General features: G+C 36.6%; 1 protein-coding gene across 1 annotated transcript in view; it reads left to right on the forward strand.

Moving 5' to 3' along the window:
- Positions 1 to 24625, forward strand: part of MALRD1 (MAM and LDL receptor class A domain containing 1) — a 661524-nt gene that overhangs the window by 140868 nt on the left and 496031 nt on the right. Inside the window, exons 7-12 of the mRNA XM_019933374.2 lie at positions 669 to 770; positions 1446 to 1592; positions 5129 to 5295; positions 10377 to 10469; positions 11233 to 11440; positions 20028 to 20177. Of these exons, the coding sequence (XP_019788933.2) occupies positions 669 to 770; positions 1446 to 1592; positions 5129 to 5295; positions 10377 to 10469; positions 11233 to 11440; positions 20028 to 20177 (867 nt within the window). The remainder of the gene's footprint in view (positions 1 to 668; positions 771 to 1445; positions 1593 to 5128; positions 5296 to 10376; positions 10470 to 11232; positions 11441 to 20027; positions 20178 to 24625) is intronic.

The raw sequence follows: 24625 nt of genomic DNA on the forward strand, positions 1-24625 counted from the left end.
GCCATTCTGACTGTATAAGATGATGTCTCATTGCAGTTTTGATTTGCATTTCCCTGATAATTCGTGAAGTTGAGCATTTTTTCATGTGCCTGTTGGCCATCTGCATTTCTTCTTTAAAAAAAATGTCTATCCAGTTCTTCTGTCCATTTTTTAATCAGGTTGTTTGTTTTTTTGATGTTGAGTTGTATGAGCTTTTTATATATTTTGGATATTAACCCTTTATCAGTCATCATTTGCAAATATTTTTTCCCATTCAGTAGGTTTTCTTTTCATTTTGTCCGTTTCCTTTGCTTTGCAAAAACTTCTAAGTTTAATTAGATCCCATTTGTTTATTTTTGCTTTTATTTCCTTTAAGAGATGGATCCAAAAATATTTATGATTTATAAATCATAAATTTATGATTTATGTCAGAGTGTTCCGCCTATATTTTCCTCTAAGAGTTTTACAGAGATCTGATGAAAATCCAGAAGCACTGGCATGGTTGTTTTTTTCTCTCTCTCTCCTCTCTCTGAATCGATCTCTCTTTGTGTAATGAGTCTCCCTAAGGCATGATGCTGCCATAGAGAGGAGTTGGGTTGAGCATGCTCTGTAGAACAAATATTAACATTTTAAGAAATACATGATCCTTTCTAGTGACACCTGCATCTCACTTCTTGCCAATCTTACAGATGAAATTTTACCATGTCAAGAAACATCGAATACCAAGATGGAACAATGCCATCCAGATGCAAGTCTCTGCAGATTTGATTCTACAGATGAAGGATTGAGGTGTAAGTGTTAAGATGAGATGTCTGCCTGCCTTGTCAGTGTGTAGGCCGTCCATGAGTCTCAGAAGTCTAACAGGAATATCAGACCACTAGTAGGGATACTCACTTGACAAACTCTGTTGCCATCTATGTCTTAGTTTTAGCAGGAGTATCATTGGGGTTTTAGCTGAAGTGTTATTGCAAGTCTGTTGTTTATTCAAAAAGTGAAAGACAGTAAATATGTCAATTTAAGATAATGTTGTTTTGTAAAACAATTACATTAAAGATCTTGGAATTATATACAATGTTTCTTTAAAATTTCAACGTGATTGTGAATAGTAAATTATTTAAGCTAACTGAATTCCATAAAGTAGGTAAGGTCAGATATTATGCCATTTAAAAAACCACAGTGGAAGCAGTGGTACAAGAAAAAGAAATCTCTTCATTTTTTTTTTTTTTTTTGGCGGCAGTGGTTCTCATTCGGAGGATGCCCATCTGGATCAAATGAAGAACTTTTAAAAAGTAGAGGGCACTCTAAGACTTACTGAATCAAAATTTCCAGATATGAATTTGTGTGTGTGTGTGTGTGTGTGTGTGTGTGTGTGTGTGTTTAAGCCTTGATTGCAACTATAACCATTGTTAAGCAGCCACTCTAGTAGACTGTGATAGTCCACTGACATCTTTTTCTCCTCTCTTTAGTGTGTCAGGCCTGTGGATTTGATTTTGACATGTGTGACTGGGTGTCAGAAACATCTGCTGGGCAAACTTCCTGGATGCGCACAAAAGCAAGAGAAATTTCTGTGTTAGAATCTCCACCTCAGCAGCATCAAAGCAGTGATGATGAAGGTAGCAAATAAAAAATCATATGGATTATGCTTCCTTTTTAACTGTTTTTAGTGGTTTCTCTAGAGTTTGTGAAATACATTTACAACTAATCCAAGTCTACTTTCAAATAACTCTATACTTCCTCATGGGTAGTGCAAGCCCATTATAATAAATACTCCTAAGTCTTCCCTCCTTTCCCTCGTATTATTGCTGTCATTCATTTCATTTCATTATCAAATACATTAGGACTATTACGGTTTTGAACAAACTTATTTTTTCATTAAGCAAGTTGAAAATAAAATGTTTCATTTTACTTTCATTTATTCCTTCTCTGATACTATTCTTTTCTTTATGTAGATCTGAGTTTCTGACCTGTATCATTTTCCTTCTCACTGAAGAATGCCTTTTAGCATTACTTGCAAGTCTACTGGCCACAAAATCCCTCAATTTTTATTTGTCTGAGAAAGTCTTTATTTGTATTTCATTTTTGAAGGATAATTTTTGCTGGACATAGAATTCTAGGTTGAGTTTTTTTCTTCTTTTAATATTTTAAATATTTTACTCCACTCTCTTCTTGCTTACGTGGTTCGGAAGAGAAGTCTGATCCAATTCTTATCTGTGTTCCTCTATAGGTAAGATTTTTTTCTTCCTGGAATATTTCAAGGTTTTCGCTTGTCTTTGATTGCAGTTTTGAATATAGTAATTTGCTTAGATGTAGTTTCTTGGATATTTATCCTGCTTGGTGTTTCCTGAGCTTCCAGGATCTCTGGTTTGTCTGACATTAATTTGGATGAAAATTCTCAGTCACTGTTACTTCAAATATTGATTCTCTTCCTTTCTCTCTTTCTTCTTCTCATATTTCCATTACGCATATGTTGCACCTTTTGTAGTTTCCCCAGAGTTCTTAGATAGAATCACTCCTTTCTTCACTGTTATTAATTTTTTTTCCTGTTTGCTTTTCAGTTTTGGAAGTTTCTATTGACATATCCTTAAGCTCAGAGATTCATTCCTCAGCTGAGTCAAGTCTGCTAATGAGCCCTTTGAAGGCATTTTCCATTTCTGTTATACTGTTTTTTACCCCTAGCATTTTTTGATTCTTCCCTAGAATTTCCAACTCTCTGCCTACATTATCTTTTTTGCATGTTTTCTACTTTTTCCACTGGAACTCTTAACTTATTTATCCCAGTCTGATAATTCCAGCATCCCTGCCAGATCTGGGTCTGGTTCTGATGTCTCTTCTTTCTCTTCAAACTATATATTTTTTTGCCTTTTAGTATGCCTTGTAATTTTTGTGTGTGTGAAAGCCAGGCATAATGTACTGCATAAAAGGAATTAAGGTAGATGGGTATTTAATGTGAGCTTTTATGTTTATCCAACTAGAGTTTAGGCTCTGTTTACTGTTGGCTGTAGCCGTTAATGTCTGAGACTAAAATTTCATGTAGTGTTCTTGTTTTGGTCCCACTGTTGTCTTCGGGTTTCTCTAAAGATATCTTCTGAAATAAGGTCTGAGACCCGCAGTTCTTTTGGTACTATTTCCTTGTTATCAGACAGGACCACTTTTGATGTGGTGATAAGTTGTGAGGGGAAGGGAAGCATCCTGTAGTCCTATGAATGGATCTCAGTCTTTGATCCAGTGGGGGCTGGATCTGGGTATTCTGCTCCTGTCGTGTGGAAGGTTAGAACCTGCTAGATTTGATATCTCACTTCTCCCAGTTAGGATCTCCAGTCGGTTAGCTGGTTGTAAAGCTTCTCTTGAGTGAAAGCCTTATTAAGGATAACAGGAGAGTCCAGGTATATTTCAAAATGACTACTTTTCCTCTCCCCCAGCTGTAGGCACAAGAGGATTTTTCTCTGATTCTTACTGTGAGAACCTGGTAGGGCTCCTGAAGGTAAAACTCACAAAAGAGTGGGGTCCTCCCTAAGATGGGGCTGCCTGGAGTTTTTAACTCGCAAATGTTTTCACACTGAGCCTCCAGCAGTTCATCAATCACAATCTAGTTTTTTCCACCCCTGTACTTTCCCATACAATTTTGGGATTCTGCTCTTGAAAGTTGTGATTCTCTGTATCTGCTTACCTCGCCAATTCTTGCACAGTGGTTTGTACCATGACCTCAGTTTTCCTAGGGGTCTAAGAAGAGTTGTTGATTTTCAGTTTGTTCATATATTTTCTTGCTAAGTGGACAGGAATAACAACTTCCAAGCTTCTTACATGGTGGTCCAGAAACTGGAAATTTTGCAGGCTTTTTTTCAATGAGATTTGTTCTCTTTCTAAACCCACTTTACTCTTTCCTGCTCTTCTACTTTGTTCCTACCTCCTTGTTCAGCAATTTTATCGTGGTATTACTCAGCAACCCAGAACCTTATCTGAGTAACAATCCTGGTTTAGGGTTTTATACTTGATGGTAATGCTTGGAGTTTTGCACGTACTGTCTCTTAGCCATAGCCCACAACAGTGAGGGTAAGTATCTTTCCCACCTCAGTTTACGAGAATGATTTCCAGACCTAATCTTTGACCTCATAGAGAGAATTTGACTCTGTTCATCCAGGATTTTGCAACATTTAAATTAGTCAAAATTCTAGCTACTACAGCCTGCTTCTGGTCCCAACATCCAAGAGTTCTGTGGTTTCAGCCCTGCTCATCACTTGGCATATCTATTTTTTCCTTATCTTTTGAGATGTTTTATCTTGTTTAGTCTGTCTCTGCTTTTGTAAAAATGTGTTTTTATTTTATTTATCATTTCCTTACGTATAGGTCAGAGGAAAAGTATTAACTTATTATATACTAGTTTGATTAAAGGCTAACATGTCTAGTAAATAAATTTCACTGAATTTAAGTTCAACGTTTTTAGATGTTGCAGGAATATTTGCTCTCTTACAAAGAAATAAAACATTTGAAAGACTTTATCTTTGAAAATTGAAGTTATAAAACATAGAAATATCTTTGTATCTCTGTATTGTGTATATTATTGAGTTCAAAAGCAATCCAAATTGGTTTTAAGAATCAGATGGAAAAAATTGATTGACAGTATTTTTATGTACTGTACAATCCATATGTGTAGTTTAGTAGGACTGTAAGTATATGATGCTTCCATGTAGTTTGGTAAGAAAGAGGGCAGTTTAAATTATATTCCCTTAAAAGGTAAAAGTTTTTCTGTGAAGAATAGAAAAAATAATCAAAAGGGAAAATAATTTTGGGAAGAAAGATGAGGAATTTTTGATTAAAGAAAGATTGCATTGTTATATTCAGAAGAATGATCATTTGGTGGCACAGAGATTTTTATATCAGATTTCTTTTTATAAGAATATTGAATTTTCATATTGAAGGTATTGTCAAACTGATTTTAGGAATTAGGAGGAGATTACAATGCATTTTAGAAATCAAATATGGAAACGAAAATTTGTAATTTGTAGTTGATGCAATCTTTTAAAAACATCGTATTCTTTTAAATAAAATATTTGTGTTTCGAGCTTGATTTGGAAAAGTAATACAATAATTTTGTTCAAACAGAAAGCAGCTAATTTTTTCTAAGTTGCGTTTTTTCCCCTTTATTTTTCAGGTTACTATATATGGGTAGGGGCTAAGCATGCTTCTACTCTTAACCATTTAGGCAGCAGGGCTTATCTAAATAGCTCTGTGTGTCACTGCTTGGGCAAGAGCTGTCATCTTCAATTCTATTACTCTATGGAAAACAGTGTTCTGAGAGTAGGACTGTATAATAAAAAGGTGAGAAGAAACTTGCATCAATTTCAAATTCATTGAATAAATGAAATTTCTATTCTTGGCAACTTCTGTTTCCATTTCTCAGTTGCATGTAGGCTATTCCTTATCTTGACTTTATTTGGGATAACTTTAATTTTTTTTTTTTTTTTTTTTTTGCTTCTGAGGGGTGATTTGTTTTTTTCTTTTCCATTATGGTTTATTGCAGGATACTGAATGTAGTTCCCTGTGCAATACAATAACACAAATGTTGTTTAATTGGTATACGTTTAAAAAGAAGTATTAAGAAGCTGGTTTAGGAGATATTGTCGTGTACACTGTGGTAGTTTGCAAAATATTTCATAAAATTGGTAAAATTCATGAAAATACATTAAACACTATGGTGTAATAATATATTTGGGATTCTGTATTGTTAACTCTATACTGAAGCTCTGATGTGATCTGTTCTGGATTTTTGATCTCTGTATATACTTAAAGCTGTAAATATGATGGAAGCAAATTACTTGTTCTGGTACAGTAGATACAGTTTTAAAAGATTGGTAATTGCTGATTAAATACAGCCAAATGAGTCATATAAATTAAAAAAAAATGGTGTGCTGGGCAGAGTGAAAGTTGTAGTGGTAATGCTAGTGAATGAACAAATCTCTTTTTTTTTTTTAACTTAACTAACTGAAAACAATTCTCTACAATTGGGAAAACACTTGAGACACTTTAAGAACTTCTATTGTGAAGAAGAATTTATTTATAGGTAGGAGGAAAAAAATCATAGGGGTAAACAGCAGTTATTCTACAAATGGGAAACATTTGACAATAATTGCAGGAATTCTGACATTGGAAAAGAAAGACAGTAAAAGTATCCAAGCAAGAAGTTTCCTTGGGCTCAGGAATACTTTGGATAAATCCAGTTGAAACTTCTGCATGACGTCAGCCAGATTGATTATTCAACAAAAGTTTGTCATCTGTACTTAACAAGTGCCACTAACCATCTGCCAACAGCATTTTCTTCTATTCTTTTCTGAAGTTTGCAGTGACTTCATAATTAATCCTCAAGTATCAGACTGCTTATTACCAAGATACTTGAACATTCAAGAGACATTCCCCTTTTCTTCTGAGTTCTATCATATCATCTCTCCCTTTTCCTTTTGTGTTGTTTTCGTCATATCCAGTCTTTTTTCTTCTACTTCTCTTTTCCAGACTTCTAAAGCATGAAGTTGAATGACTACTCTCATCAGATGGCCTAATACATTGTCCTTTGTTACCCGGATGAGACACAATTTGTAGCATTTTGTAACATTTTTTTTTGTAGCAATATTTGGCAGTCCACTGCCCCAGAATCTATTTGATATATTTCATTCAATTTGACATGGTGTGGGGTGGGTGGAGGGACAGAAACCTCTCCCTGCCCTTTGTGTAATACTCCAAACTTCCCAGATAATTGAGAGAAATTTTACAAAAAAAAAAGAGGTTAAACTTTAACCGTATATGTTATGCCATTCAAGCTTTAAGCACCTTTTAGTTATTATCACCTGTGCCATGTAAACCAAGCCCATTGAGCTTTCATGCAATTTGAAATTTTCTGTAATTTCCAAATCCTTCTTCACAAAGGCATAAAAAAAAGTCTGGAATAATTTTGTTGAGCTTATATTATACTTAAAGATGCTTTAAAAATATACGGTCCTACAATAGTGTTTTTCACATGGTGGGTAATCAATAGTCATTAGATTTTGAATGAGTCACTGTCCTAAATTTGAGTAGAAACTTGTTATCTATCTTCTAATACTAAGGATTATTTTAATCTACCCTGAACATCAGTGATGGATTTTAAGTTTCAGTGTGTGGATATGGAGTTTTGAATTATTGAAAGTGAGCAATATCATTCCTCTGCTGGCTCTGGGGTTGCACAAGAAAAAAGTGCAAACAAATTGGCTTCAGATACCACCTCATATAATGAGAATAGACTTACCAAGATTCCGTCTCCCACATTATAGGAAAAGAAGAAGTTAATTATGGAGAACTGACCTAGTGTGCTAATCAGAACCAATTGGTGGGGGTACATCTTAGAGAGTGTTGACTGATGTTTGATCCATTTAGTTTACCCAGAATTCTGCAAGGCAGTGTCCAGTCTTTTCTGACATTGTTTGCTGTGCTCTATACACATAAAACGTTGGTCACCAATGCAAACTGCATCAAAGCACATTTAAATTACAAGTTGATGTTTTATCACAAAGTTAAAAGGACTTCAAACCTATCATTTAAAAAATTAGCTCTTGATGAAAATGATCGTTTACATATTCCATGAATAGAATAACGAAAATAACCCTTAGAACGAAATGTGCTGATGAACCAAGAAATATCTGGTGAGAATGCTGAGGGTAATTTTCTTTATTTTCGGAGTACTTTAGAACTTGAGAAATAGAAAATAGGTAAAAGACAAGTTAACTCAAAAGTTGAAACTTTTCAAGTCAGCTTCAGTGTGTAGCAGTTCTAGTTTGTACCATCGAACTATTCTTAGGATTAAGTCTCTGTCCATCATCTATAAGAAAATAATCATAGCAATGGCCTATCTTTTATCCTGAGGACAGCTGCCATGTCAGTGAGCCAAGGATAGTGGGGGTGTCCAGCTTGTGGTGCCTTTTACATATTTTAAAATTCCCACTGGCAAATAAATAGCAGGAACACATAGTTGGGACAGGAAAGAAAATGCCTTAGAAAATATCTTTTCTTGTATGATACAGATTTTAAAGCTATAATAAGCTCTCCTTGAAGGAAGGTTTTTGCCACAGTACATGGTCCTATCACCACATGCAATCAAAAGTAGTTAAAAAAATAACCTTGAATTTGATACCTTGATTTTTTTTCATTGAAAGGGGGAAGGATAAGCTGATCTCTAAGAGATCTAGTGATTTTTCTTGAAAGGTAAAATGGCATTATTGATCCTGGTCTAGGGGAATAAAGACATTTAAATAATTTTGATTGATTTTAGGATAATAGAAAATTAGAACATCCCTTGAAAGGCTTTTCGGAACTGAGGGTTTCTTTTTTACATTGACACCTGTTGAAAGTAACTAGATAAGAGTCTGAGAGTAAGGACAAAAATAAAATAAAAGCTGATTTCATTTAGTTGAGGTAAATCCTTTTTCCTTTTCATTGCTTGTGTTGTCAGATAGGAAAATGTGTTAAAAAAATTCTGGATTTCAGACACAATATACCATTAACTTCTTGTGTGAAAAACCATTTAAGTTTAGAAAGAACTCTGCTCAGCTTTCTGAAAAAAATGTAAATGCATTCTTCTTCAAGTAGAACGGGGGAATCAGTGAAGAAAGAGCACAATAGCTGTAAATTATCCTCATAAAATTAAAGTGAGGGGACATGGTGAATGCAGCTTGCCAAGTAGTGTCACTAACAGCATCTGTGGAGAATGTCGTGTCTCGATGCTAAATAATTGACGTTGCATTAGAAATTATTGAAAGAAAAATTTGCTGTATTTATCAACTTTTTATAACTTCACTTCATTGTGATGTGACCTGGAAGCTATCAGCTGAAAATGTGTCCCCCATGTATGTTTCATTGTCTTGTGGAAGTCTTAACCATTGATATGAATAAGTAATGGAATGAAGTATATTTTAATTGGTTTCGACTATCTTCTGAAATACTTAAGACTTGGAAATTGGAGTAGATAACAAAGGGCAAAGGACTAAGTTAAAAATAGATTCATTTTTAGAAAATCTTAAGTATGAATGAAATAAGTGAAACCAAGTGAGGAAATGAAGGCTATCGACAGTCTGAAAAAGTATGAGTGTCATGTGTCATTTGAATTACAACTAGATGTCACCTTTCAGTGCTGTTTCCTATCTCTCAGAAGGAGAACACAGAGGTAGTCTCAGAGCTCCACCTGAGACATATTTATGCCACTGTTTGCATTTTCACTATAGTTCATTATACATATATTTCACTAAATCTAAGGAAAAATAGGATTATTTCAGAACATAAAAGCACAGTCGTAAATCATAAAGTCCACTACCATAGGCAATAATTGTGGAGTACATTATAGACTTTTATCGAATATCTGACCTCATAGTATATAGTAACATAATTTTGGATACACTTCGCAACCTAGAAAATGATCACCATACAAATGCATGACATAGCATGCTTTAGAAGACATGAAAAGGTCTTTGACTGAGTGACTGGAGAGTCAAATAGAAGTATAATCTCCAGAAAACAAGTGTATTATTTGGAACTTGGAATGAATTCTTCCATAGGAAAAAATATGTAAGATGAGATTGTACAGAAAATATGTCTGATAACAATTTTTTAACTTTCATGTTAAATATTTGCCTGCCATTTTTTCTTTCCTATTATCATGGCAATATTGCAAAATGAAGTAATGTCAGTGGGATTAAGATATAAATAGCTGGTTTATTAGTTGCTATTTAGAATTTTATTTTTTGAAGTGCAGTACTTTATTCAAGATTCCGTTCAAATTTTTGTTCTGTCCTTACTCTCCATCATAAAAAAAGAATAGGCAGCTTTACTATGTAGACATGCTTTATTTCCTTATTTTTAAAAACAATAATCTTTATAGAGCAGTTTTAGATTCACAGCAAAATCAAGAGGAAGGTACAGAGATTTCCCTTATACCCCCTGTCCCCGCACATGCTTAGCCTCACCCATTATCAGCATCCTCCACCAGAGTGGTACACATGTTACAATTGATGAATCAACATTGACATGTCATTATCACCTGAAGTCTCTAGTTTACATTAGGGTTCACTCTTGGTGTTGCACATTCTATGGGTTTGGACAAATGTATAATGAATGACATGTATCCATCATTATATTATCATAAAGAGTATTTTCACTACCCTAAAAATCCTCTGTGCTCTATCTTTTCATCCCTTCCCCTCTCCTTTTCTTCATTTTTCTTTTAAAATGTTATATAGCTTTTTAACCAATACTTTAGATTTCTTAGTACTTAATATCCTACAGGTAGGGTAAAATCTACTGAAATATAATTAAGAGAGCCACATATATAACTATGGGAATAGAATTTGGGAATGAGTGATGTCTTTTTCTTTGGATCAAAGGAAGAAGAAATATTTTGGACATACAGCATATCAACTCACAGAAAATGGGTGAAAGCGGATGTGTTAATACCAGAAGGACTGAAAACATTTCAGGTATAAAAGGGAAAAACAAGTATTTTTTATCATGAGTTTAATTTTTAGCTTTGTAGTTATGAATTTATCACCCATTGCTTAATTTAAATTAGCATTGAAATTAGGGATGTAGGCTTGTATATCTGGGGAGAGCAATTACTTTTCATTGTACCTAGCCCTACTCAGGTCAAATCTTTTTTTTTTGGCCGTACGCGGGCCTCTCACTGTTGTGGCCTCTCCCGTTGCGGAGCACAGGCTCCGGACGCGTAGGCTCCTGCATCGGCAGGTGGACTCTCAACCACTGTGCCACCAGGGAAGCCCTAAATTTATTCTTTTAAATGTTCTCTTCTATTGTGTATCTTACTGTCTGCCTGACATTTCCCTTCATGCATTGCAATAACTAATTTTAGTAGTTAAAAAAACAAATGCAGTTATAGCTCTAGTATAAGTAGTGTTAACACTTATTCTTTTCCTTGAATATTAAAGTAAGAGGGCTGTGAAGATGACCAAACAACAAGTTTGCAGTCAGGGACGTTGTCGGTGGTTAAATGGGATGCTTTCGTCAGATCATGGGTCGTTTCTCAGAGGCCTCAGTGGATCTAATGTGCCCATCAGTCTTATGTGTGTGGGTCAAGCTGATCAAATAGGAACTTTATTCTTAGTTGTATTTGCTTGCTCTTTAAACAGGCATTTTTCTTAATAATTCTTTAATCTCTGTTATTTGTTTTTGGGTCTTTTTGAAGAGATTGTAAGCTCACAAATTGTTCTTTGTTTTTCCCTGAAGATTATTTTTGAAGGGACTATTTTGAGCCAGAAAGGTTTTATTGGGCTAGACGAGCTCTGGGTCTACGCCTGTGCACAGGCCCCATCCAGACAGCTTTGCTCTGCAGATGAATACACTTGTGCCAGCGGCCAGTGCATCGCCCAGGAATTGGTCTGTGACTCTCAGCAGGACTGTTCTGATGAGAGTGATGAGGATCCAGCGACTTGCTGTAAGTAAATTAATGGTTTACTCATATGCTCACATTCATGACTATGCTTGGATTTAAGAGTCTTTGTCTTGAGCAGGTACATTTAATTTGTATGAAGTAAGATGAATGTACATTCTCATTCTGAAGCCATCACTACTATTCCTCGTGGGCATCTCTATCTTACATCTCTATGATGTTTTGGTGCTTTTTGCTAACACTTGAAATCTCTCTGCTTGTTCAACAAATGAATAGTTGTGATTAGTTGTGTGTGTTTGTGTGTGTGTGTGTGTGTTGATGAAAGAGGAAAATGGATGGGAGAGGGAACCTATTTGTACTCTTCTCTTTGGAGACATATATTATGGATTGCTAACCTTTATTAAATGCAGGGCTTTTTCCATTCTGACCAATCATGTAGGAAGCTGTGGGGAAAGGGTAAAGAGGAGAAGGGCTGCCATGGCCTTCCAGACAACCATGGTGACATAGAAGTCATGTCAGCCATGGTTGGTATTCATGACTAGGCAAAAAAGCCCAACAACTTCATTTCACACCGTTTATGGAGAGTCTTTGATAGGAGTAATGATGAGAAATTCCATTACTATTCAAACCTAGTTGTATGAGAAAGGAAATATAATGTAATTTACAACCTACGTGATGGTTCTCATATGAGGTAACTTAGCAACTAAGATACTTGTGTCTCTTTAGAAATGAATTAAAACTAAATGCATCCAATTTTTATGTCACAAACAAGAGGGTTTTTTAATTATTAAAAATTTGACACTTATTTTGCTGCAGTGTTTTATTTTAGTGATATATTTTGTTGAGCAAAAGAAAAGTATGGCAGTAAGATAAATGTCACTTTTTTAATGAAAATGCTTCTGCTGATGGGCAAGTAAGCATTTTATTAACAGCAGTGGACTGGGGTGTAGAAAAGGGAAGATGGGAAAGCAAGCGAGAAATCCTCTGCCTGTTTGTAAGCAGGAATTCAATTAATTCCTCAGACACCTGGTCTTAACCATAGATTGAAGCAAAATAATCTCCTTACCAGTATGATCTCTGTGGATATTTTCGGTGCTCTCTTTTTGTTCATTAAAAAATATGAGGACCATTCATTTTCTCCAATGTGAGTGTCACATTCCTCTTTATGCTTCATTTAAATGCTTTTAACAGACAATTTGGTTCATTTCTTTTGGAGAAATTCACCTTTCTAGTGGTTTGTATTATTCTCAATTCCAATAACTGAAAGTAAATATATTTCTTATCTTTTCAATTCTACATATGGAAACTTAGCTTCTTCTCTCCTTTTTTTTCCTCTGGTGAAGGCTTTCCTTTCAATTGGTTTTCGTAATCGAATTCCACCTAGAGTATGGGTAGATACTTTAGCATTTGATTTTGGACATATTTTCCCATTTCTCCTCCTTTATTGAAGTTTTATTGATTACTTATCTGGCATTTTCCCCATAGAGTATATCTTGATACCATCCTGCCATTTCCTTTGTGTGAATTCAGGGACAGATGGCTGTGCTTATCAACAGATAGTGTTACTTCTTAGTCTGATAAGTATTCCAAATAATGTAAGCTCATTTGGCCAAAGAAAACCTGTCATGCTTGCTTGAGATCAACCTTATGTAAGGGATATGACCAAAAAAAAAAGGTAGCCATGTTACATATTACAAAATATCCATATACTTTGATGTCAGCATGAGTATTTCATGTAAATATTTGTACAATCATTTTTGCTTTGAGGAAATTATTTATATAGTAATTGAATTATTAGAATTGATATAACGTTACACTATTTCCTGCACTAAAGTGTTTAACATATTGTGCATATATACACATGCATATATATGTCATTACAAATTAAGAGGCTTTCCTTTGAAAGTTAAAGCCACTTTGAAACATTTTCCACATACTTTTAAATTTATATTTTACAAATTTGAATTCGTTATACAAATTTTTCTTAAAAATAGAATTTTAAAGTTCATGAAGCACAAGGAAAGTGCTTTTATATCTTCTTTGTATCCCAGTATAGGATGAATCTCCAGAGTGCTGTAGCTCATAGATATAGTTTGAAATCACCAGGAGTACTTACCATACTCTGGAGACTCGGTAAATATTAACTCATGAATATTGTCAGTTGGTATCTGTAGTCAGTGTGATTTTTGCAAAAGGCACATTCACTCAGGTGTTCTTTCTTTACCAAGTTCCTCTTACTTTTATACTGTTTTGACAAATGTAGTTGATTGAGCCTGTAGCCTAGTGCCTTTTCAAAAGCGGTTAATGGTAAAGGGAAAATGGGTTTTGCTAGTTTGCTATTATAGCGTTACTTCCTTGACCAGCAGTATCAGCGGCAGCATCTGAGAGTTCCTTTGAAATGCAGAACTTGAATATAACCCAGCCTTACAGGATCCGGAGTTTCATTTTAACAATGTCCCTGGTGATTCACCTGCGTATTAGAAGAGATGGCTGAGAGAGAAAACAGGTGGCAATAAAAAAAAAAAGTAGTCTTAAGAGGCAAATTGGAGGCCTTTCATGATAGAAACAAAACTCCCAGTACTTCACTAATCCCTAAGGGCATTATAATTCCAAACAATATATTTTAAAATAGTTTTATTAAGGTATAATTATTGTATGAAAATCGGCACAAAATCAATGTATACAGTTTGATAAGTTTGGACATATGCATACACCTGTGAAACTGTCACCACATCCTTCACCTCCAAAGTTTTCCTTGTCCTCCCCTGCCCCCCCCCCCCACCCCTTTTGTAGTGAGAACACTTGACGCAAGATTTATCTTCTTAACTAGGTGGGGCTATGCATGTGGGTGCCCTGGAAGCCAAGGTGCTGCACGGTTGCATGTACCAGGTTGCGCCCCCCGCTAGGATCCTTACCCCTATCCGCTGGCAGCCAAAGCCAAGGGCGCGGCTGGGCAGGGCCGCTGGAGGCACCCGAGCCGGCGCTACCCTCCCACTTCCTCTGCACAACCTCGTGGTCTTTCCGGGGCTGTGGTGAGCTGAGGGCCGCTGAGTGTTTCCACACCTCCCAGCGGTCAAGGTTCACGGACCGAGGCCCCGCCTCGCCCTGCAGTCAGCAGCCTCAATGGGCCCTTGCAGGTGAACACGCGCCACGACATCTCGGTGCAGCCCTCGCTGGGACAGTGCAGGGGGCTATGCAGACCCGCGACCCCCTGCCCCTGTGATTCCGGACCTGAGGGTGCGGGTGCAGGCGGCTCGGCCTCCCCCGCAGGGCACCCAGGTTGGGGGCCTCCCCAAGCAGGGCATCCCGGTGCCCCGGGACGCGTGCGCTTCCCGCGCTGTCCCGAGTCCTTGTATCCCGCCGCATCACCTTCCTTGAAGGGGCCGAGAGGGCGAGCGGAGCTGGGGGCGCCGGAGGGAGAGGGAGGGCCACCATCTCTGACACCCCGAGGCAGGAGAGGTGTCGCCCAGGAAGGCGCCCCAATGGCTGTGGTCCCTGGAGGAGGGCGTGGCCCAGGCCACGGTGTGGGTGATCTGGGAGCCGCGGGAGGCCTGGGGAGGCGTTCTCCCAGGAGCCTGAAGCAGCCGCCTCCGGTGGGGAGGCCCCAGACAGCGTGACCTTGACCGAGGCGAGCTGGCCGCTGCGGGAACAGGTGGTGGCTAGAGCCGGGAGCCAGCGAGGAGCGCGGCGGGCGTTTCCAGTTCTTAGAGCTGGAAGAAGGCTGTGATTACTGCAAGGATGGGAAAGTGGAGGTGCGAGGTGTGAACCCCGCGCTCACGAGGTTTACTTCAAGCAGTTTTGTAGGACTTGTCCGAAGTCATCTAACCCTTACCGAGTGGAGGATGTCACCTGTCAAAGTTCTAAACAGTCTAGACGCTCTTGTCCAGTAAAACTTTGCCAATTCCACCCTAAAAGGCTCCATCCTCACGATTGGTGCAGGAGATGCGCAGGAAACGCCTGTCCTCCACAGCACCTTCAGCTTCAAATACATCGTTCACATGAACATAAAAAAGGCCCTGCTGAACCGGTGTTAGTGGCAGACAAGTGAGCTTTTTTTCATGCTCCTCCTTTCTGCTTCTCCCTTCTCAAAATACTTCACAAAAGGCTGTATTTTTGACAAGCATTAAGTATTGCAAAAGTATTTTAAAAGCATTAAGTATTGCAAAACAATTGACAAAAGTGCATGATACAGTATTGTTGACTATAGACATTACCTTGCGTAACTGAAACTTTATACCAACTGAATAACATATGAGTGTGAGTAGTTTAGGTACCTCATGTAAGTGGAATCATTATGCTAAGTGAAATAAGCTAGTCACAGAAGGACAAATACTGCGTGATTCCAAACAATAGATTTTTGATCGTTATTAACATGATCCTGTATAAAATAGGGACATTTAAGAATAAAATAAATATGCAATATAGTTTTAAAACATTTCTAATATAACATGTGCCAGACATATCTAAAGGTATACACTGACTAGCTGAACAACTTACAAAGAAAATATACCCAATGCTTACATGTAGACACACGCTACAAGGTGGCTGACCCTTGAAGACATGCTAAGTGAAATAAGCAAGTCACAATAGGACAAACATTGTATAATTCTTCTTACCTAGAGGAATCAAATTCATAGAAATGGGAAGCAGAATGGTGGTTGCCGGGGTGAGGGGAAGAGAAAAATGGGGGTAAGTGTTTAATGGGTATGGAGTTTGGATTTGGGAGGATGGAAAAGTTCTGGAGATTCATGATGGTGTTGGGTGTACAGCAGTGTGAAGGTGCTTAGTGCCACTCAACTGTACACTTAAAAATGGTTAAAAAGGTAATTTTATATTAAGTATATTTTACCACAATAAAATTTTGAATATATATATATATATATATATATCTAATTTTCAATCATAACATACAGAAAAAGACTGTATGTTCCAAAAAGGATGGCAGGATTGACAGATGTGTGTTTAACTCAAAACCGTTTGGACAATTCCATGGGGAAAAAAGCTTTTAATTGAATAAATAGGAGTTGTTAGAGCATTTAACCTGCTAATATAAATTGTTACACTTCAAAGGAGAAGTTGGTACAATATTCAAGTGAAAGAAGCTTAAACCAAGAATCCAGTGCAATGCATTTAATCTTTACCGTGATACTGTCTCTGGATGTCTTCCATATTTTGAAAAATAAATATTGAATACTAACAATACTTCCTGAGGGTAAGGGAAATACATGTATGTTTAGTGGAGAAAAGATCCTTGTAGGTTCTCAATAAATATTAACAAAATGTTTATATATTATAATCATATTAAAGCCTAATATACGCTTATTGAATGGAGCATTCCCATGCAAACTTTTTTCTTATGCAATAGAGAACTGATTTACTTCCAAACTGGAGAGTTCATAAATATTTTAATTTTCACGATCCAGAATTTTCCTCAGCCGCCACAATGAAATTCTTTTTCTTCTGCTAATATGCTTCAGTGGTTAAATATGCAAGACAAAGCATTGTCATAATTTAAAAATATTACTCTAACTGATGAACTCAGTGAAATTTCACTAAAATTATGAACTGTGGCATATCTCATCTTCTGATTAGAGATAGTGAAATGTGTTTTGTAGTCACAGAAATTTAAATAAAAGCAACCACATAATCAAAATCACTGTTTGTAATGAATACGTTTTGTTTATATGAATACATGATTTTTTAGATTTTGTAAACATTTAACGTTTAACACATGTGGTTTCATAAGACATTTATTAGCTGCCAGAATGTGTTTGGCCTTCCTGGTTTTCTTCAGATATTTATAACTTCACCTTAAATATTTTGAATTATGTAGGGGAAATATTAATGGAAGAACTTCAACTTTGGTTTGAAGCTTGACTTGTATTTTATAGTGCAGTTAAGTTCTAGAATATATAGCTTTAAAACAAGTCCTTTGAAGTGTACTGGAACGAATGTCTTTGGTAAAAACATCTGAGAAGTTCACCAAGATTTTTACAGAGGTGATTGCACGATTGTGCTTTCATATATCTTTATAGTGATGGATTTTAAAAATTAATTTTCATTTTTCAAAGGACAGTGGTGTTTAGTGTTCTGTGGAAAGTGCAGTGATTGACATTTTAACTGATAAAACATCCAGGTAATGAAAGAAATGGTTTGAACTTTTCTCCTAAAGCCAAATTTTTAACATTTATTCAATCCAAAGTTATTTCGTCTTGAAATCTTCTTTACATTTTTGCAGTTGAGTGACACAGGCACAGATGTGAAGAGTCTGCGGAAGGGTTTGGTGATGCTTGGGTGACTTTGACTTTCCATTTCCACACTCACTGGTCTTATAGCTATTTCACACCATTGCATATAACAATAAGATTGTTATCTGCATGGACTTGCTTCCTTTGTGAATTAATATATAATTTATTGCCCCAATAGGGCAGTATTGAATTTATTGCCCAAACAGAGTCACTTGAGAGGAAAGAGGAGAGGTATTATTATCCTTGGACAACAGGTGTAAACTGGGACAATCCTGGGCCAACCCAGATGGAAGATTTTCTATTCCAAGGATGTGTGTGTTTAGAAATTGAGGGTACCTGTGGTGGGGGAGGCGGAAGGATTCCTTGACAAAGTTCATGACCAAGAATTTGCAACTTGTAAGCACATGTCACGGGTCAAGTATATATTTCAAATCTTGTCTATTTCTACATTCTACCAACTGACTTAGAAGAGCTGGGAGGTGGCTTAGCAGGTGGCAAAGTTCACAGAGGACCAAAGAATAGACCAGAGGATTTTCTGGATCCCCAGGAAGACCATCACAGCTAGGTCATAGGTTCTTAAGACTGTCACAAAACAGGAGAGGCTCTCCTTGGAGCATTCACTTTTTATCAATAACAGTAGCTTATCAACTCTGTAGCCAGAGCTGTGAAAAGAAACATCCAGAAGCAATAGATTTCCAGCCAAGTACTATGTGGGTGAACAGCATCTCCTTGTCATGTTGATTCACCATGAGGGGATGTGCAACATTTTTTCATTATTATATGATAGTTAATTCACTTGTTTTTATTTTTGGGGAAATATATTTAAGGGGAAAATAATATTTGCTTGTAAAGAAAAATATCTTTCATTATATATCCATTATATGACTGTCGAAACAAGCATAGCTCTAAGATCTATACGTTGAATTTACACGTAGAGAAAATTTAAGTGGCCCTGTCACTTACAAAGTGCACTTCAGTGTTTTAAGAGTTGACACGTTAGTGATGAAATATCTGGTCGTGAAACCAGGCCTCCATTTTTATAGAAATTTGAAAATCCTTTGATTATTAAGATATAGTGGGCTTATTCAATATTGCTTATAAAATTGCTCACATTATTTAAAACTGAAAATAATGGTTAAGAGCAAGCATACAGTGAAGCAGTCTTTTAAATTTTGAGACAGAGTCCCAGGTGCAGGGAGGCTTCAAAGTATAAGCTTTGGTGTCAAACAGCTCAAAGCCTGGACATTCCATTTACTAAAACTTACCATAGGTGAGTTGCTTAGTGCTAAAATTTCAAAAAAATCTTTCGGGCATAATTATGCTTGCTGTGTAGGGTATTTGTGAAAACAAATGGCAATATATGCAAAATACTTGACACATACTTGGAGCTCAGTGAGAACACATCTATTATTACTTTTATTAAAGATAATAGAATTGTGATGTTAGGGAGCTTGTCAAAACTTTAGGTGTTTTCCGACCAAGAATTATTTTGTCCTCCCATCTGTTATGAAAATGTGTCTGCATAAAGAGAAATACCTGGAAATACGTTTTAAATTAATTGTATTAATTTATCCCCCAAACTAAGATAGGCTGATACTATGATTCTTATTTCAGGAAAAGAAAATTTAAACACATAAAAGCTAATTTCTTGAAAGCACAAATCAAGTTGTTAGAACTTCTGGTGTATGGCCCAGCCCGCTGAAACTTTTGTTTTTTCCTCACTAATTTGGTGAAAAAGCTAGGAAAGGTGCTTAGGAAGCTTACCCCAAATCCCGACTTTCTCTAGAAGTCGTGCTTTGTGATAAATGTAGGAACTTAAGTATTTTTCAACTTTTTAGTTGTGTATTAAGAAGGGGAAACAAAGCAAAGTTCAAAATATCTAATTTACCTGCAATGCAAAGTGGCTAGGGATTGTTTTTTTTTTTTTTTTTTTGAGAAGCTGTTGAAGTAGCATAATAGAATGAATTCTAAGGTGCTGACCTCAAGCTCTTCAGGTGTCTAGAATTAATTTAAATACCATCCTTTCAAATTTTTTTTAACCATCTCGGCAGGTGAACCTTTTTCATCTTGGCAGGTGAATTGGTTACTCTCTGAAAAGCTGTAGAGTTTCACCCTGTCTCATTAAATGCAATGGAGATGGCCAACCAGGGTGGAATGTGCCAGGCTTGGAAACAGAAGAGTATAGAGGGGCAATGCCTCACACAGCACATGGAACACTTTGTGAGGTTGGAAAAAGTAAAACTATTCTGATGATCGGGAAACATTCTTTACGAAGTGGAGTGACAGTTCTGACTGCCTAAGTTCATCGGCTAACATAGAGTCAGTGTTTCCCTGCTTGCTCCCCCTTCATTTCTCCTTACCAGTTTTCTTTTTGTGCATAACAGCAAATCATGTCAGGTGTGGCTTTGAGTCTGGTTTCTGTGGCTGGGAGCCATTTCTCACAGAAGAAGATTCACACTGGGAATTCGTGAAAAGGTTGACGAGTGTAGACCACCATCTTCCTGATGCTGAGAACACAACAAACACAAATCATGGTAGGACATTTTCCTCTTTTCTTTTTCCTTCCCCCCCAAAATTGTTGTCTTTCTTTCCTGTTGTGAATGATGATACTATGTGTTTTCACTTCTATCTATAGACTTTATAAATGCAACTCTGGTTTGTCTTGCTTTAAATTGTCCTGATCAACTTAATAAGTTGTGCTTAATTGAGTTTCCTGAAAGGAGCATTGTTTTAATAACAAAACTTTTCGTTACACTTTTTAAAAGGTTGGATTGAAGGCATGAAGAGGGGAAAAGTCTTCTGGTAATTTTCTCTAGTTGTCATGAATCATGTACAGTAGGGTTGTCTTCTTTTTAGAGCAATCCAAATTTCATAAAACAGAAAGAAAAATAGTTTAATCCTTTTTCTAAGAACAGAGAGTTAGCACTGTCTTTAAAATAAATCTACAAATACTTGAATGCAATGTAATCACTCTTATGGCTTCTTTGTAATAAACAATCTTACTTCTTCCGCATATATACTTTTAATCAGCAGTACAATTTTTACATGTCCCCTTAAAATAGAGCAACCATAACTGCATATGGCATTCCAATAAGGGTTTGTGAAGCTCCAAGGAAAACACAAGGTTTTGTTCTATTTCTGTTTTGTTTGGATAACATTACAAAGGTACATTAGTATCATATTAACTTTATAATAAGGCAACTGTACTGTAGATCCTCTTTAAGCTTGTATAACCCCACTGGACATTATTATATTTGTTTCTCCTTTGAGATTTCCAAAGAAGTATGTGAAAACTAACAGTATTGACTGTGTCTTCAACCACTGGAAATTGGGGTTGGGGAGGATGTTAGGGGATGGAAGGGAGACTTCGGCTATCCATCCGTTATCTAAAACTATAAATGCAGCTTATTATTTAACAGTGGACTGAGATCTTAATTGTTGCTTTTGTGCTAATGAGTCTCATTTTTCCCTTAAGATTCTGTGACAGATTGGATTAAATTTAAAGTTTATGATAGGAAGGAGACTGTTAATTATTAGAACTATATGTATTAATAGTACATTTCCTCCAAGCTCATATAATGATTTTTTTTTCCTTTCTCAAACCAGTTATTGAGTATATATCATATTACTAGAGTTGGGTGTAAACAGATGGAAGGATATTTGGGTTGTTTCTAAATTTTGGTGATTATGAATATTCTATAAAATTTGCCTACAGGTTTTGTCTGGATATAAGTTTTCATTTAACTTGAGCACTCTTCCCAATTCCTATGTATAATTAACGTTTCCACTCTGGTTAGTGAAAAGACCCTACTATTTCTGGCCCTTTGGGACCTTGAGGCAATGCTTCAACTGCCCCTTTTAGAAGGTTTTCCTCCAGCCTCAGGTAGTTTCCTTATATCCATGCCCTGGTCAGTACGCAGGTGGAAATTTGGGGGGAGCTCTCTGGAGCTCTCTCTCTTTGCAGCTCTCCCCTCCTGGAACTGTGCTTTATGAACTGTAGCCACTTGAGTCTCCCCGGGGTGCCATCTTTTCAACTTGAGGAGACGACCACACTCCTCCTGGCTTCCCCTCCCTGCTCCCTGAATGGCAGCTGGAAACACCGTTTAGGCAGTAAGCTGGGGAAATTGTATGGCTTAGTTCATTTGTTTCCCCTCTCAGAGATCATTATCCTGTGGTTCTACATTCCCATTGCCCTACATTTGAAAACTATTATTTAGTATATATTGTTTTGATTTCTTTGCTACTGTTAGAAGGCTAAATCTGGTCCCTGATACCCAACCTTGCCTGGAAACAGAAAAAGCCTAATTCTTTGTGTTTTTTTGCTTTATTTCTTTGGTCTGGATATGCCATAATATATCTAGCCGTACTCGTATTGAGTGACAATATTATGACAATGCTGCAAAATCCGTACTTGTATGCATTTTCTTATATGGGGAGCTTTTATTCTATGCAGTAAAGGACTAAAAGTGAGACTCCTATATTTTTACCAAAAGATATGTACTTTCCCATCAAATTTAAATACTTAAAATTCCAGCAGCAAAAAGGAGTGCTTTTTTCTATTTGCCTACCATCAATAGACATTATATTCTCTTAATTTTAAAAAACTTATGGGTATAAAATGATTTTTTGTATGTAACCTTGATTTGTCTTTCACTGAAAAATGATTTTTCAAATGTTTCTAATTTTTCAATTTATTTAGATCTTCAATTTTGCTAAATATTTGAAGCTTTCAGTGCATAGATTTAAAAAATATTTTGCTAATATTTTCTTAGGTTTTTAATATTTTTGCAGCTACTGTGTCACATTTTAAAAACTTAATTTTTTTGGTTGCTGTATATATAAGTACAATTATATTTTTAAATACTGACCTTGTATTCAATGACCTTGTTAATTTTTTTTATTTTTACTTTTTTTTGCGGTACGCGGGCCTCTCACTGTTGTGGCCTCTCCCATTGCGGAGCACAGGCTCCGGACGCGCAGGCTCAGCGGCCATGGCTCACGGGCCCAGCCGCTCCACAGCATGTGGGATCTTCCCGGACCGGGGCACGAACCCGTGTCCCCCGCATCGGCAGGCGGACTCTCAACCACTGCGCCACCAGGGAAGCCCAACTTTTTTTTATTATAGTTAAGAATTTATAAATGTTTCAAATTTTCTGGGTTCATAATTACTTTGTCTTCAAATAATGACAATTTTACTTCCTTCTTTCTAAATCTTAAGGCTTCTGTTTTCTTTTTGGTCTTATGACCCAATTTCGTTCCTTTTTATGGCTGAGTAATATTCCACTGTATATATGTACCACATCTTCTTTATCCATTCATCTGTCGATGGGCATTTAGGTTGCTTTCATGACCTGGCTATTGCAAATAGTGCTGCAGTGAACATTGGGGTGCATGAGTCTTTTTGAATTACAGTTTTCTGTGGGTATATGCCCAGTAGTGGGATTGCTGGATCATATGATAATTCTATTTTTAGTTTTTAAAGGAACCTCCATACTGTTCTCCATAGTGGCTGTATCAATTTACATTCCCACCAACAGTGCAAGAGGGTTCCCTTTTCTTCACACCCTCTGCAGCATTTGTTGTTTGTAGATTTTCTGATGATGCCCATTCTAACTGGTATGAGGTGATACCTCATTGTAGTATTGATTTGCATTTCTCTAATAATTAGTGATGTTGAGCAGCTTTTCATGTGCTTTTGGGCCATCTGTATGTCTTCTTCGGAGAAATGTCTATTTAGATCTTCTGCCCATTTTTGGATTGGGTTGTTTGTTTCTTTAATATTGAGCTGTATGAGCTGTTTATATATTTTGCACATTAATCCTTTGTCCGCTGATTTGTTTGCAAATATTTTCTCCCATTCTGAGGATTGTCTTTTCATCTTGTTTATGGTTTCCTTTGCTGTGCAAACGCTTTGAAGTTTCATTAGGTCCCATTTGTTTATTTTTGTTTTTATTTCCATTACTTTAGGAGGTGGATCAAAAACAATCTTGTTGTGATTTATGTCAAAGAGTGTTCTTCCTATGTTTTCCCCTAAGAGTTTTATAGTGTCTAGTCTCACACTTAGGTCTCGAATACATTTTGAGTTTATTTTTGTGTATGGTGTTAGAGAGTGTTCTAATTTCATTTTTTTACATGTAGCTGTCCAGTTTTCCCAGCACCACTTATTGAAGAGACTGTTTTTTCTCCATTGTATATCCTTGCCTCCTTTGTCATAGATTAGTTGACCATAGGTGCGTGGGTTTATCTCTGGGCTTTCTATCTTGTTCCATTGATCTGTGTTTCTCTTTTTGTGCAAGTACCATATTGTCTTGATTACTGTAGCTTTGTAGTATAGTCTGAAGTCAGGGAGTCTGATTCCTCCCATTCCGTTTTTTTCCCTCAAGGCTGCTTTGGCTATTTGGGGTCTTTTGTGGCTCCATACAAATTTTGAGATGATTTGTTCTAGTTCTGTAAAAAAAAATGCCATTGGTAATTTGATGGGGATTGCATTGAATCTGTAAATTGCTTTGGGTAGTATAGTCATTTTCACAATATTGATTCTTCCAGTCCAAGAACATGGTGTATCTCTCCATCTGTTGGTATTATCTTTAATTTTTTTCATCAGTGTCTTATAGTTTTCTGCATACAGGTCTTTTGTCTCTCTAGGTAGGTTTATTCCTAGGTATTTTATTGTTTTTGTTGCAATGGTAAATGGAAGTGTTTCCTTAATTTCTCTTTCAGATTTTTCATCATTAGTGTATAGGAATGCAAGAGATTTCTGTGCATTAATTTAGTATCCTGCAACTTTACCAAATACATTGATTAGCTCTAGTAGTTTTCTGGTGGCATTTTTAGGATTCTCTATGTATGGTATCATGTCATCTGCAAACAGTGAAGGTTTTACTTCTTCCTTTCCAATTTGTATTCCTTTTATTTCTTTTTCTTCTCTGATTGCCATGGCTAGGACTTCCAAAACTATGTTGAATAATAGTGGTGAGAGTGA

This window comes from Tursiops truncatus, chromosome 2, assembly GCF_011762595.2.
Source record: "Tursiops truncatus isolate mTurTru1 chromosome 2, mTurTru1.mat.Y, whole genome shotgun sequence".
Taxonomy (NCBI): Eukaryota; Metazoa; Chordata; class Mammalia; order Artiodactyla; family Delphinidae; genus Tursiops; species Tursiops truncatus.